The sequence below is a fragment of the Zootoca vivipara genome, chromosome 1, assembly GCF_963506605.1.
Source record: "Zootoca vivipara chromosome 1, rZooViv1.1, whole genome shotgun sequence".
Taxonomy (NCBI): Eukaryota; Metazoa; Chordata; class Lepidosauria; order Squamata; family Lacertidae; genus Zootoca; species Zootoca vivipara.
The window spans coordinates 112,566,709-112,581,676 of record NC_083276.1 but is presented as its reverse complement, the minus strand read 5'-3'; the positions used below and the strand labels follow the sequence as shown (position 1 = coordinate 112,581,676).

The 14,968-nt window shown below is 48.4% G+C and overlaps 1 protein-coding gene across 3 annotated transcripts in view; it reads left to right on the top strand.

Moving 5' to 3' along the window:
• The first annotated feature begins 12,496 nt into the window (after nt 1-12,496).
• ITPRID2 (ITPR interacting domain containing 2) overlaps nt 12,497-14,968 on the top strand; it is a 73,749-nt gene continuing 71,277 nt past the window's right edge. The window contains exons 1-3 of one of the 3 annotated variants that reach the window (XM_035133656.2): nt 12,497-12,879; nt 13,873-14,139; nt 14,920-14,968. In XM_035133656.2, coding sequence (XP_034989547.2) covers nt 13,953-14,139; nt 14,920-14,968 — 236 coding nt within the window. In that variant the 5' untranslated portion in view covers nt 12,497-12,879; nt 13,873-13,952. Of the gene's footprint in view, nt 14,140-14,919 lie in introns of all 3 variants that reach the window. The other 2 variants (XM_035133666.2, XM_035133674.2) reach the window with 2 other exon arrangements.

Here is a 14,968-nt window from a genome sequence, read left to right as displayed (position 1 = left end):
CTTTCTCCCATAAGGAGTCAGAAGGGGGGGTAAGGCTTTTATTTTTTCAGCTGGAACTCACTGGAACTCAGTTCTGGCCCTCTCAAGTGGGTGCCACTGCCATTATAAGAGAACAAGGGAGGTGTTCATGGTGAGTTCAGATGCCTTTTGAAGAAACCCAGCCACTGCTCTTTCAGGTATAGTTGTAACGTAGTGAAACCAATTTGTCCGCAGAGCTAGGAGCTCATAAATTCGGCTCGCCCAGCCTTTTTGCGACTGCAGATTAGAATTTTCTAGTTGTGATATGAGGACAGTTCCCACAGGAACTGATTATTATCTCTTGAAAGAAGTCACAGCTTTTTTTGCAGCCTGTGTTAGCCTATTAGAAAGCGAGTGAGCTGAAGGGAGATATTTCTTCCCTGTTCGCAGGATGTCAGCACTGTATTAAGTTCATGGCAAGAAAAACACTCTTGAGGAAAAGCAGATATCAAGGGCCTTTGAATGCATGTGAATCCATAAACTTTTAAGATTAGAAGGAAGAAGGAAGAAACAGTGGTGGGTTGGTCCCATGAGTGACCCAGGGGGGCAGCTGCTCCACCTAAATCAGTAAAAATAAATACAAATAAATACAAATCTGAAGTTCTGCCCCCTGCAACAAAATCCTGCTCCCCCCCCCAACAAAAATCCTGGCTACACCCATGTTTGGTCCTGATTTTTTTTTAATTCATACTTTCTTTCAGGTAATAATCATGAGATAATGACTTCATCAGAGGTCACACAGTTCTAACCACCAGAATTTGAGGATGCTGAAATTGTACATACAAAAATGAAACAATAATCCACAGGTGTCAAACACAAGGCCCGGGGGCCAAATCCAGCCCGCCAGACCTCCTCATGTGGCCCGCCGAACGCCCCAGCCAGCGGGACCCAGCAGCGGGACCTTGCTGCTGAAGTGCTGCGCCGACAAAGCGCCGACAAACAGCTGAGGCCTGGGGGGGGTAGAAAGGCGGCTGGAGCAGCGCTGCGTGGAGCACCCCGAGCCACAGCAGGAGAAGGAGGAGGCAGCTTGCCAGGTCAGCGCCCAGCAGCGCCGCACGGAGAGTCCCGAGCCTCAGCAACGCAGCAGTGCTCTGTAGCACTTTGAATCCTCCTCCTCCTGCCACGGCTCGGCGCCTGGAAACGGCTGCTGCTGCTGCTGCTGAAGCACAGACAAAGCACCCAGCAGCGCCGCGTGGAGGAGCAGGAGGATTCAAAGTGCAGCCAGCAGCAGCAACGCTCCCAGAGACTCGGGGCGCTCTGCGCACGCTGCTGGGTGCCGACCCAAGCCTCTGGGAGCCGGCAGGAGGAGGAGAAGGCTTGCCGGGTCGTCACCCAGCAGTGCGCGCGGAGTGCCCCGAGTCTAGGCGCATTGTGATGACCCAGCAAGCCTCCTCCTCCTCCTGCCGGCTTCCAGAGGCTTTGGGGCGCTCTGTGTGCGCTGCTGGGTGAAGACCCGGCTAGCCTCCTCCTCCTCCTCCTGCCGGCTTCCAGAGGCTTCGGGGCGCTCTCTGCGTGCTGCTGGGTGCCGTCCCAAGCCTCTGGGAGCTGGCAGGAGGAGGAGAAGGCTTGCCGGGTCGTCACCCAGCAGCGCGCGCGGAGCGCCCCGAGTCTCTGGGAGCATTGCTGCTGCTGGCTGCCGGAGGCTAGGGGCGCTCTGCGCGCGCTGCTGGGTGACGACCCAGCAAGCCTCCTCCTCCTCCTGCCGGCTCCCAGGGGCTTGGGTCGACACCCAGCAGCGCACGCAGAGCACCCCCGAGCCTTATTCAAACCAACTTTAAAGGAGAACACATTTTTTTTAAAAAAATCAGAAGTAACATGGTCATAAAACCACATCTAAAAAGTCTGGGGTAATACAACGTTTTCACCTGGTACCAAAAAGAAGAAAAAAAGACTCAGGTCCAGATGAATCTCTGTGCATGCTGCTGGAACCACTTGCAGTAATAATAATAAAAAGACACCCACCGAAAATAAGCCACCCTGTGTTTTTTGAGGAAACAAAGTTATAAGACGGTGTCTTAAAAAAGGGAAAACACGGTAGGATGCTGCTTTATACTTCTGGCCCTTAAACCCTGGAACCAGGAGAGCAGCTCCAGTGAGTCAACCTCAGCCAGTCCCTTTGGTGAAGGGTGGTGGCTCACTGGCAGAACATCTGTCCTGCATGCAGAAGGACCCCAGCATCTCCAGGTACCAGTAGCTCTGCAAAGCTCCTGCATGAAACCCTAGCGAGCCTCCACCACCCAGTGCAGTTACCAAAAATCATTTTTCGATAAATTGTACAATAATTGTACATTTGAATATCTACTTGCCATTATTCTGACTATGTTAGTTATTACTTACATTATTACAAAAAACAGTAATAATTGAATGCAGTGACAATAATTTATGATAATAAAGAGTGGACACATAGTCCTACAGATACTACCGGCCCTTTGAGGGTGACCAAACTGCTGATGCGGCCCCCGATGAATTTGAGTTTGACACCCCTAATGTATTTTATATTTAAAAAACCCAAGTATAGCTCTCTCTCTCTCTTTCTCTCTCTCTCTCGATTAATGATAAGCACACAATGGGTCAAACTATGTAGAACATCTTTAGCTTACCACAAAGTAGCATCATTCACCTTTAAGACTTTTTGCTTTGCCATCAATGTAACACAATGAGGTAACAATGGCCACATAGCAGGGAGAGGGGCCTAAATTTTACACACTGAATCAAATTAACCCATTACTTCTTTGAGTACAGGCTTCTCAGACAAATAGGCTTTGGTTTTAAGCAATGTAACTACATGCCAACTATGCCAGAAATGGATACAGTATTTCTTTGTAAACCAGCCACTGTGTTTTCCATATCTCAGGTCAATTCCAGCAACTAGTCCCACAGTGACATCCCAGCAAAAATGTTCTGTAGGCATGACACAGGAAAGAGGACATGAACCTAGGGGTGGAAGTTCTGCTTCCTTGCCAGATTTTGGAGATCCTTGGTCAAGATCCTTAATCTAGAAGAGGTAAGGGTTGAAAAGTGAGAATTCTCTCATGCTGCCTCAGGCTCTGTTGGGTGCTCCATGAAAGAGTGTGGTTGTGGAGCAATTAAGGAGCAATTCCTTTGGCTCCTTCCTCTTGAGCCAACTTTGCCCTGGCTTTACAGTACAGAGAATGTCCCTCTTGCCAATCATTACCAGAAGTATCCCTAAGAAGGGAAATAAACATTTAATAACTAGTTGTTGCACAAGCCACACCTTGTTCTTGAGGAGCTCTATAAACACCCTAGCAGTGGTCAGGTTGATGAGTCTGACCACAAGAAGGGCCTGAAAAATTTACAAGAGCGGGATCAATATACTTCCCACCCGACAGATTCAATTGACCCACTACTAGGCTGGACTGACTAGATGATATCCTTCTAGGATTTCACTTGCCAGACAGGTCACTCTTTTTATATACATGCAATATTGAAATGCTTTTGTGAGTCATTTAGAGGTTTATCGTTTGCTTGGCGCTGGGAGAGCTCATTGTTGATTTTCTGAAAAGGAATTATTTGTACTTCAATTAGTAAAATATACTGAATTCATTAGCCATACTGGCCATAGTCCAGAGAAGCAGACACCTCAGATCTCGGTGCTCAACTTTGATTTCTTCTTCTTTTTAATCACAGGTTCTCCTCTTCTTCTGCATACTGCATGCCACTTGTTAAATTCATTCCCCCTTTTTACAAGCCCCAACAGAATACACACAATGTCAGGAATCTTATGGTTCTGAAAGTGGCTGCTCTGTGTGTTGACACAGAACCAGGAGAGAAATGTGATCTACTTCACCTTTTACCTTATTTGTGCACCCCCAAACCATACAAGCACCAAAGCGCTGCATTATATATATATATATATATATATATATATATATATATATATATATATATATGAGAAATCTTCACTTCAAATTTTTCAATGCAGTTCTGCAACCCAAAACTGCATTGCAAACTTTGAAGTGAGAATTTCAAAAAAAAATAATTGCAGCGCTTTGGTGTGTATATGCTTTGGGGAAGCACGAATTGGGTAAAAGGTGAAGTAAACCAAATTTCTGCATATATACACACACACACACACACACATATATATACACACACACACATTTTATTTATATATATATATATATATATATATATATATATATATATATGCACACACACTGTGTGTGTGTGTGTGTGTGTGTGTGTGCATTGCATAAAAATTGTACCGGCTAACATTCTCCTTTCCCTTCCTCCTCCACAGCAAACACTCTGTGAGGTGAGTGAGAATGAGACTTCAGAAAAGTGTGTCTAGCCCAAGGTCACCCAGTGGCTGCATGTGGAGGAGCAGGGAATCGAACCCGGTTCCCCAGATTACGAATCTACCACTCTTAACCACTACACCACACTGGCTCTCACTGGCTGAAGACTGGAAGAACAGGAAACCCAAAGTAACAGATTAGTCCAGGGGGCAGCAAACTTTTTCAGGGGCTGGTCCACTGTCCCTCAGACCTTGTGGGGGGGCCAGACTATATTTTTAGGGGGGGGGGATGAATTCCTGTGCCCCACATTTGCACTTTAAATAAAAGCACACATTCTACTCATGTAAAACACACTGATTCCCGGACCATCTGTGAGCCGGATTGAGAAGGCAATTGGGCCGGATCTGGCCCCCAGGCCTTAGTTTGCGTACCCATGGATTAGTCCAGGCATCCCCAAACTGCGGCCCTCCAGATGTTTTGGCCTACAACTCCCATGTTCCCTAGCTAACAGGACCAGTGGTCGGGGAAGATGGGAATTGTAGTCCAAAACATCTGGAGGGCCGAAGTTTGGGGATGCCTGGATTAATCCATCCCTGGTGGTGAGCTGTCAGAACTGTTGCTTATAACATTTCTGTGGGCACTAAAGTGTTTTTAGGATGTGAATTGGCCCCATTCACTCATGCAAGCCATTGGGCACTCCTAGACAGGAAAAGTTATAAACGGCTTACCGTCTGAGCCAAGATCTTGTCTGAGCAACAGAGTCTTTCTAGTCATGGTGTGTTTCTGTCCCCATTTTCACCATACGTTTAAAGTAGTATCACACTACTTAGAATAGTTCTGGCTTCCCCCAAAGAATCCTGGTAACCGTAGTTTGCTAGGGGTGGTGTGAACTAAGGGTTATTAGGAGTTAGGGATGCAGGTGGCGCTGTGGTCTAAACCGCTGAGCCTCTTGGGCTTGCTGATCAGGAGGTCGGTGGTTCGAATCCCCGCAACAGGGTGAGTTCCTGTTGCTCTGTCCCAGCTCCTGCCAACCTAGAAGTCCAAAAGCATCCCAGTGCAAGTAGACAACACTGTGGCAGGAAGGTAAATGGCATTTCTGTGTGCTCTGGTTTCCATCACGGTGTTTCGTTGTGCCAGAAGTGGTTTAGTCATGCTGGCCACATGACCTGGAAAGCTGTCTGTGGACAAACGCCAGCTCCCTCGGCCTGAAAGCGAGATAAGCACCACAACCCCATAGTCGGCTTTGACTGGACTTAACCGCCCAACGGCCCTCCAGATGTTTTGGGCTACAATTCCCATCATCCCTGACCACTGGTACTGTTAGCTAGGGATCATGGGAGTTGTAGGCCAAAACATCTGGAGGGCCACAGTTTGGGGGTGCCTGTGTTAGGAGTTCCTTGGGAAGAGGCATTGACTGCTAAACCACTCTGGGAATGGTAGCTCTGTGAGGGGAATAGGGGTCTCCTAAAAACTCTCAGCGCCCTTAACAAACTACAGGCATCATGAATGTTTAAATTGTTATGATACTGCTTAAAATGCACAGTACAGATGTATCTCTTGAGTCTTCATCAACTACCAACACACATTGCTACTGTTGCCAAGATATTTTTCTGCAAATAAAGTATACAGTGGAACCTCGGTTTATAAACACCTCGGTTCATGAGTTTTCGGTTTACGAACGCCGCGGACCCATCTGGAACGGATTAATTCACTTTCCATTACTTTCAATGGGAAAGTTTGCTTCAGTTTATGAACGCTTCAGTTTATGAACAGACTTCCGGAACCAATTACACCCATGCTTCGGGTTAAGTACGCTTTAGGTTGAGTACTCCGCGGACCCGTCTGGAACGGATTAATCCACTTTCCATTACTTTCAATAGGAAAGTTCGCTTCAGTTTATGAACGCTTCAGTTTATGAACAGACTTCCAGAACCAATTGTGTTCATAAACCGAGGTACCACTGTATCTATGGCTTTTGTTTAAGAATTTGATAGTTTTCAAAACAGCCAATTCAAGCTAAGCACAAAGAGTCTGGCAGCACCTTACAGGTGAATAGATTTTGTGGGAGTGTGTGCAGTATTAGATTTAATGGTTGGGGATTGTTTCAGTATTCCAAATGTTAGCAGCTGCTTGGATTGTGATTGCAAAAAAACTCAGAAAAGCCCAACAGCCCTGTCAATTGATGACAGGCCGAAGAGGATCTGGAATTTTACAGTAATGAATAAAACAACGAGTTACAGATGATTATGGGAGGCTAGAAGTCAAACAACTGAGATATTTCAAAAGATTTGGACACTGTTTGGAATCAAAAGAATATTGAGGAGATGTTTATTATGGAAATAGTAAGCACCATATGATTTGTATTGGTGTTGTAAACAGAATTAAGTAATAACAATAAATATTTGAACTGTTTAAATAGACAGAATATGGAACACAGATTTTATTTATAAATTGTAACGGTTCTTGGTTGCATTCCAGTCTCATGCTTTCCTAAGTGAAGGATTTCTAAATGAACTTTCAGATCCCCAAGGATTTAAAAACAAACGTTCAAATTCTGAAGCGGATTATTTAAATAGGTTGCCCAAAGCCAGGACCAAACCATGCAGGGTGTATTGCCACCCCAGGTAGCTGCTGTACAACACGGATGTAGTAATCATCAAGTTCATTCCAGTGGATTAAGAAGGTTTCAGGCTAAATATACGAGCTGAAGACCTGGTACACAGTCCCCTCTCAATGCAAGGCCCAACCCTCCTGTTAGGCAGGGTGAGGTCACAGCCCCAGGCAGCAGATTTGGGGTATCACGAAAGGGCAACACACTGTTAGTTATTGATAATTATTGTACTTCTACTACCAGGGAGGAGGAGGGATTGTGGGAGTTTCTTCCTTAGTTGCCGAAATAACGTGGAGAGTCTTAAGTACCTACTTGGGGTTTCCAATTGCTTCTCCACCTCAGGCAGAGCTTTCTCTTTTACCCCTAGCTGCCTGGGATCTCTCTGTTCTCTGAAAGTGCTAGAACTACAACATGCAGGAGACACACTCCACGGATTAATGGGGTGTTTTGCTATAACTGCCCACCTAGCAGTTCGAAAGCATGTCAAAGTGCAAGTAGATAAATAGGTACCGCTCCGGCGGGAAGGTAGACGGTGTTTCCATGCTGCTCTGGTTCGCCAGAAGAGGCTTAGTCATCCTGGCCACATGACCTGGAAGCTGTCTGCGGACAAACGCCGGCTCCCACGGCCTATAGAGTGGGATGAGCGCCACAACCCCAGAGTTGTCCACGACTGGACCTTACGGTCAGGGGTACCTTTACCTTTACTTTTACTTTGCTATAACACCCACCCATTTCTATACATTTCCCATCCAAAGCCATAAGAATTCTCTCTCACAGTGTTGATATTGATGGTTCCTTCTTAATCCACTGGAATGAACTTGATGATTACTACATCCGTGTTGTACAGCAGCTCTTGAGATTCTTAAAATATCTATGGCTTGGAATGACTGCACTGCATTGAATTTGTCTCGTTTTCTTCTTCTAAATCAGGCATCCCCAGACTCTGGCCCTCCAGATGTTTTGGACTACAATTCCCATCATCCCTGACCACTGGTCCTGTTAGCTAGGCATCATGGGAGTTGTAGGCCAAAACATCTGGAGGGCCACAGTTTGGGGATGCCTGTTCTAAACAATAGCCATGGGGCCTTCAACCAGGTTCAGTGGGGTGCAAGGGTACCAACTTTAACAAAATATTGGGGGGCACGTAAGCCCCACCCCACATAATCAATCACACACATCCCATTCGAATGGCATTGCCCATCAACTTTGGGGAGCGGTCACCACAAATATTTTAGGGGGGGTGAAGAGACCTCAGCCCCTAGAGGTTAGCTCAGGGGTCAGCAAACGTTTTCAGCAGGGGGCCGGTCCACTGTCCCTCAGACCTTGTGGGGGGCCGGACTTTATTTTGAAAAAAATATATGAATGAATTCCTATGGCCCACAAATAACCCAGAGATGCATTTTAAATAAAAGGACACATTCTACTCATGTAAAAACATGCTGATTCATGGACCATCCGCGGGCTGGATTTAGACGGCAATTGGGCCGCATCCGGCCCCCGGGCCTTAGTTTGGGAACCCCTGGGTTAGCTGCTATGGTGGAGTGTATGTGTTAGACATAGTTCCTCATTGCTGCCAAGTTGTTGTGGACGTTGTCAGATATTAAGCTTGGGGACTTATCATAAGAAATCATGATACCATATTATGATGGTAGTGTTTATTTGGAAGTCCCAGGTGTCAGAAGTAAGAAGCATTTATTCTCCAATGGAATCTGATCATGTACCTCAAAGTCCATGGAGGGTGCTAGCTTGGGCAAATGGGTTTCTGGACTTGCTTCATTTTCCTCAGTGGTTGCACATATGCATGTTTGTAACAGTTGTCTAAGGATGTGCTTGGCTAGCAATTGCGGAATATTCTGCCTATTATTATCTCAGGACCGAAGATCCCTCAGCGAAACCTTTCATCCTCTGGTTGCTGACTGGTGAAGTCCGTTGTCTCAAACACCACTCGCCACACCTCTGAATGAAAGCAATTGTCTTCCTGACAGAAGCGACACAATCGTTGCTTGCCAGCTAAATAGTTCTCATATTTCCCTTGCAAACAGAGCAGCTATGGAAAGGCTGCCAGCAAGATGGCTGGGGATCTTCTGAAAGTGAGGGGAAGGCAAACACGCACAAACGAGGGCTATTATTGTGTGGGTGAAGTAGAGAAAAAGAATTCAAGTCCTCACAGCTGAAGGGCCTTTGGATGCTCAAGGTGAAATGAAGCTCACATTTGTTTCAATTGTCTCTGTTTCTATTGTTGTAGATTGGGGGCAACCACACCCCTAAACCATAGCTGTCAACCCTCCCTTTTTTTGTGTGGGAAACTCCCTTATTCCAAGCCACAGCTGTCGGCCTTCCCTTTTTTTGCTGGAAATTCCCTTATTCCAGTGCCGTTTCCCGCTGCTATCCTGGATTGTTAGATATACCGTAGACCAGGCTTCCCCAAACTCCAGCCCTCCAGATGTTTTGGACTACAATTCCCATCATCCCTGACCACTGGTCCTGTTAGCTAGGGATCATGGGAGTTGTAGGCCAAAACATCTGGGGGGCCGCAGTTTGGGGATGCCTGCCGTAGACTGCCCCCAGTACAGGTGAGGCTGCTGCTGATCCCTTATTTTCAAATCCGAAAGTTGACAGCTATGCCATAAACCCTAAAAACTAATAAGTGGTTGGATTTTGATTGTTTGGGATGTGAAGGAAGAAATACAAGCTGCAGAGGAATTCCTGAACTAGCCTATGCAAAAAAACGACCTGGCCATTAAGAAACAGTACAGAGCCATTGGGAGCCCTGGCAATGGAGAACTGTCCTTCCCCCTTGCCCTGAGATGTGAACAGGGTAACTGGGTGTGAGGTGACAGGAAGAGAGTTTTTAGCTGGGTGTTCTGGGAAGAAGAAGAAAGAAGAAAGAGTGGGGCCCATCCTGGGAAGGCTGGCTGGGAGAGATGCCTTGGACTCCATGGCTGCACTGCTGTGGGGGGAAAACACCTCTTGAAATGACCTTGCTGTAAGATCTGAACTCCTTCTGTGCAGACTGAAGATATAAATGGGTGGATAAACCATATTTCTCAAAGCTACAACAGTCTTTGCCATGTCTCAATTCTCCAAAGGAAACACAGACCCTGGGTGAGTGCCTGGAGTCTTTCAGAGAGTGGGGGTGGCAACCAACTTTTGTAACAATATATAGGGTGTCATGGGGGAGTGTCCCACTGTAACAGTTGAAAGAGCTTGTGGGAGAGGGGAGATGAAGCTTCTCCCCTCCTGCACGTTATCTCCTGTTAGCTCAATGTTCCAGGCACTTTTCGTCATTTCCAGCTCGCAGTCAGGAAGGGGGGAAATGTAGCTAGAGTAAGCAATTATGGTGAGGTAAGGCATGTGAGAAGCTTCAGTGCCCCTCTCCCACATGCTAAGGATGGCCATGTGTACTGTTTTACAAAGGGCAGTCCTTTAAGGGCTATCTGGTCCAAGCTTTTAAATAAAAAGCAAGCACAGAAGGTGTAGCGGGAGCCTTGAAGTTGTCCATCTACAGTTAACGTATGGAGAGCAGTCTGAACTGCAGAAATGCAGGCAGTTTCTGCTAAAGCTTCTCAGGTGAGAGGAGGCGTTTTCCTGAGGCAGGTGGTGGCACAAGAGGTCTGTCCCACGACTATATTAGTGGAGCCCAGCAAAGTAAGCCCCCCCCCCCTTTGGTTGTTATAACCAAGTGTTCATAGGCCTTAAGCCTCATTTCTGCCCAGATCTGGCTTTTCAGAAAGCACTAGCTACTTTAATCTGCTTAACTGCAAGTCTTAGAAATATTAAAAGTGTTGCAAATGAATTCAAATAAGAATCTAAAAAGGTTCCAGTTGCCAGCAGTTTTACGGAGCGCTGACATAAAACCCAGAAGAGGATTATCAAACTTTTGCCCTTAGCAGTGAACATGCAGTAGAAGCCAGAATGACTCAGGCAAAACTGAGACACTCATTCCCCCTTTTTTAAAAAATCAATTTGTTCTTTGTGGAGTCGACCGCTCTGTAGACTAGCTTGAGATATGTTGTTGCATAGAGTGCAGCATCAAGGCAGGGGTTTTCAACCAGTGTGCCGTGGTGGCACTCTGGGGTGCCTTGAATGCTGGTCAGGGATGCCGTGGGCAACACTGGCCTCCATCCCTCTTTCCTTCCCTCCCTCCCTCTGATGCCCTCTTGCATCTCTGCCTCCCAAAGGCTTGCACAGCTGTTTGTTGCAGCAACCCTGGCTATAAGCTCCCCAGGGGAATGGTGCCTCTGGGGCTGGTCAGGAGGTGCTGGTTGCCAGGAGCTGAGGCAGCCTCAGAGTAAGCAAGCAAGCAGGCGAGGGAGCCCAGGCAGCCAGTCCACAAGCCCTTGGTTTGGGAATGGACAGACAAGTGGGAGGCTGGGCAGGCATTGCACTGGCCTTTATTGTGCTTGCTGTGTGAAAGGCCTGCCTGGGAGCTGAGTGCCCAGGGCTGAAAGGGAGCCTTTTCACCATGCAGGCCTGGCAGCAACCGCTGCTGCCACTGCTGCCTCCCAAGGTAAGGTATTGGCCACACATTCACCTTTGACCATTCTCCGTTGGGCCACTAAGACTGGAGGCATCCTCTTTCCAGGTGTGTGAGGAGGTACCTCACTTTGGGATGGAGGGGGGGCAGCTCAGAGACTCGAGAGGTAGCACCGGCTGCCCGGAGGACTCCCAAGGAGAGGGGAGAGAAGTGAGGGTGTTCAAAAAAGGGTGAGGGGCTGCCAGCTCTGCAGGTAAGGGGGGACATAACTAGACTCCTGAGCCCCACAGGGGTGCCTCAGAAAGAATGTAGTTGGTTAAGGGAGCTGTGGACTTGAAAAGGTTGAAAACCTCTGCTTTAAGACATTTCGGGGGCCCTCCCCGCCCGCATTTTGGAAACCTTTGGAAATCTAAGAAACTGCCATAGCCACCACAAAATACAGTACTCATTTCATAGATGAAAAACTAACAATCCTCAGGACCTCCCCCCCCCTCCACACACAAAGCAGGCAAAACAAGGAAGAAGTCCACCTCAAAGTCCACCTGTGTTTGATGTTTTAATTTGCCCAGAGTGACTATGGCATGGGTGACATAACAACAACAACCACCACCACCACCCCAAAGAGGCAATCCTGAAGCAAACAACCCCCACAAGTTTATTTATTTCATAGTATTTCTACACTGCTTGATTGTAAGTGGGGGTAAGGTTGGGGAGACAAAAAGACAAAATCAAGTGGGTGTGTGGAATTACAATAGTTTAAAACAGATTTTCCCAAGCTTGGGTCTCCAGCTGAAGGTCTCCCCATTCATGCTTCAATGGCGGCAGGTCTACTCTGAGTTACTGTTGTCTTCCGAAGTTTTACAGCCAAGTTTCAGCCATCTACACCCCAGTCACACCTATGAAACTCAAGTCACCCGGTTACTGTTGCAATGTCACCATCGCGTTTTTCTACTTGATGTTATCTTCTGGCCGGCCCTTTTGGAGTCTCCCATGGAAAAGTACTTCGAATCAGTCCATGAGCAACACACCCACCCCAGTTTTGTTTGAATCAGGTGACTGAATAAGCCGGGGTGCCGAAGATGGAGTCAAATCACCCAGGGGAAAGTACAGCACAGCAGGGTAGGCATTCGATAGCTCAGTTGGTAGAGCATGAGACTCTTAATCACAGGGTCGTGTGTTCGAGCCCCACGTTGGGCAAAAAAAAGATTTCTGAATTGCATCGGTTTGGACTAGGTGGCCCTCGTGGTCCCTTCCAACGCTGCAATTCTATGATTCCCCCGGCCACTGCAAGCACCCCTGTCCCAGCCCCAAGGCTTTGTTTATTTTTCAAGCGACACCGCCAGCAGGAGGAGATGAGCGCGCCTCTCGCCTCGGGTCCCCATCACGTGGGCCGCTGCCGGAGCAGTAGTCAAACTCTCCTCCCGACAGCTGCGGTATGAGGAAGTCGGGGAGAGGCGCGCTCGCCTCGCTGTTCTCCTGATTCCGAGAGCAGCGAGGGCGGAGAAGACGAGGACGTGAGTACCGCGCTGTCCTTGGAGTGCGGGTGTGTGAGGAGGGATCTGGCAGCCAGGGTCCCTTCCTTCCTCCAGATCGCGGTGGAGGCGCTCGGGGGAGAGGATCTTCATTGGCAGCAGCGGCGTCCCCTCCCCTGGGTTAGGACACCGCGCCTTCTTAAGTGCCCGCTTCCCCCCTGTCACCACCGCGACTCAGGAGGAGGAGGAGCCGGATCCTGCCTCCAAACACTGCCTGCAGTCCCCTCCCCAGGGAAAGTGGGGTGGGGGAGAAGAGACAGCAGGAGAGAGAGGAACACCCTGATTGATGATATAAACTCTCCGGTTTCCGTGCGCTTCGCATCCGATCAGGCTCGGGCGGGCCTGCTTTCGCCTCTGCCGGTAATGCCGCTTCATTCCTCGGCTGCTTGCTCGTCCCGGGCGCGGCGGGCGCAGCAACTCTCGGGTGGCGTCGTGGGGAAGTTTGGGGAGGCTTCGCTGGCGGGCGAAGGGCGGCTGCAGAATTTCGCGGCGGCCGGGAGCTACCAAACGCAGAGTCAGTTCCCCTTCTTCCTGCCTCCTCCTCCCCCGGCGGCTTTGCTTGTTGCTACTAGGCTGCAACTGGAGAGGCGGAGGCACGCTTTCAAGATTTTTTGTTTTATAGCCCTGGGAGTCGAGGGGGAGGAGTAAATGCTGGGTCTTCTTGGCCATGCAGCCGGGGACGGGGTTGCTGCTGGGTGCCTGTGGCCAGATGTGCTGCTGCTGGGCAGCTGTGGGGTGGCCCCCTCGCTTCCACTGGCTCCCAGAGGAGCGGATGCACTAGATCGGGGGCGCCCAGCGATTCTTTCGCCTCCTCCTCCTGCGCAACTTTTTGCAAAAGTCGCCCATCGCCACCGACTTGGCGCGTAATTGCGCACGGCTCCTGCTGGTGTTGCTGCTGCTTCCCGCAGCCCGACTCGATCGCGCGCAAAAACGAGCTCTCCTCCGGACTTTTTCTTTCTTTCCTCCTTGTTGTAGGTTGGAGGCGTTCTTCAGCAGCCGGGTGAGGGCGGGCGAGCGAGTCACCGAGAGAAAGAAGCGGCTAATAAGGGCTCCCGATGGAGGAGGAAGAGGTGCCTTCGGTGCGCGACGAGTGGCAAGGGGTCGCTCAAAGGAGGAAGGCCTGGGCCAAAAGCAGAGACTCCTGGCAAGCGTCGGAGGCGGAGCGGCTCTCTCCAGAGGCAGCTGAGCCGGCGCCGGAGCAGGAGATCGCCGGGGGGAAGTTGCCTTTGGGTGCCGAAGGAGGTTTGTCTTATTAGCCTCTTCTCTCTCTCTGGCTACCCAAGAGACACGCCGAAGAGTCATGTGGCACCTGAAAGGTTAACCGATTGATTGTGGCATCAGGGTCTGTGGGCTAGAGGCTGTTGCTTGGGTGTCTGATGACGACCACCAAAACTGATGCCAAGGTAGAGAAATCCCTTTCAGGTTTTACAGGATTCTTATTTTGATGACCAAGTAACTGTTGGTGGATGGAACTGAACTTTACGGCTGCCATCCTAAACTGCCATAATGAGCTCTGAAGCTCTTTCTTCCTTCTGCAACATCACACTTTCTTTTCACTAGAAAGAAAATCCTAATGAGCTCACATTGCTGTTCAAGGCGTGTTTACTGGCTGAGTTGAATGCAATATTATAATTTTTAGGCAGCAATCCTAATCTCATTTACCAGGGAGTCAGCCCTGCTGAATTTGGTAGGACTTGCTTCTGAGTAGGATTGTAAATTTAATTTTAAAAAGTTTTTAGGATTAGCCTGCAAAATTCCCAATTTTACCCTTGTTGTTCATATTTTTGCTTTATCCTTGAACATTTTAAAGAAAATGTTGGGAGGTTGGCTTCCCTTCTAGAAACTGTTGATATTGTGCCTTAACTGGTTTACATATCATTTAGTTCACTGGGATTTTTGAAAGCCAGCAGGAAAGATGCCTTGGCAAATGGCTACTTTTATCATTCATCAATGATAACTTCTTGCTTCTCCCCGTTTCTCTTTTCTGTTTCTCTCTGCCCTCTCCCACCTCTCCCCATTCAGCAGGCTCTATTCCAAATGAAAAAATTGCAATATGGCTTAAAGATTGTAG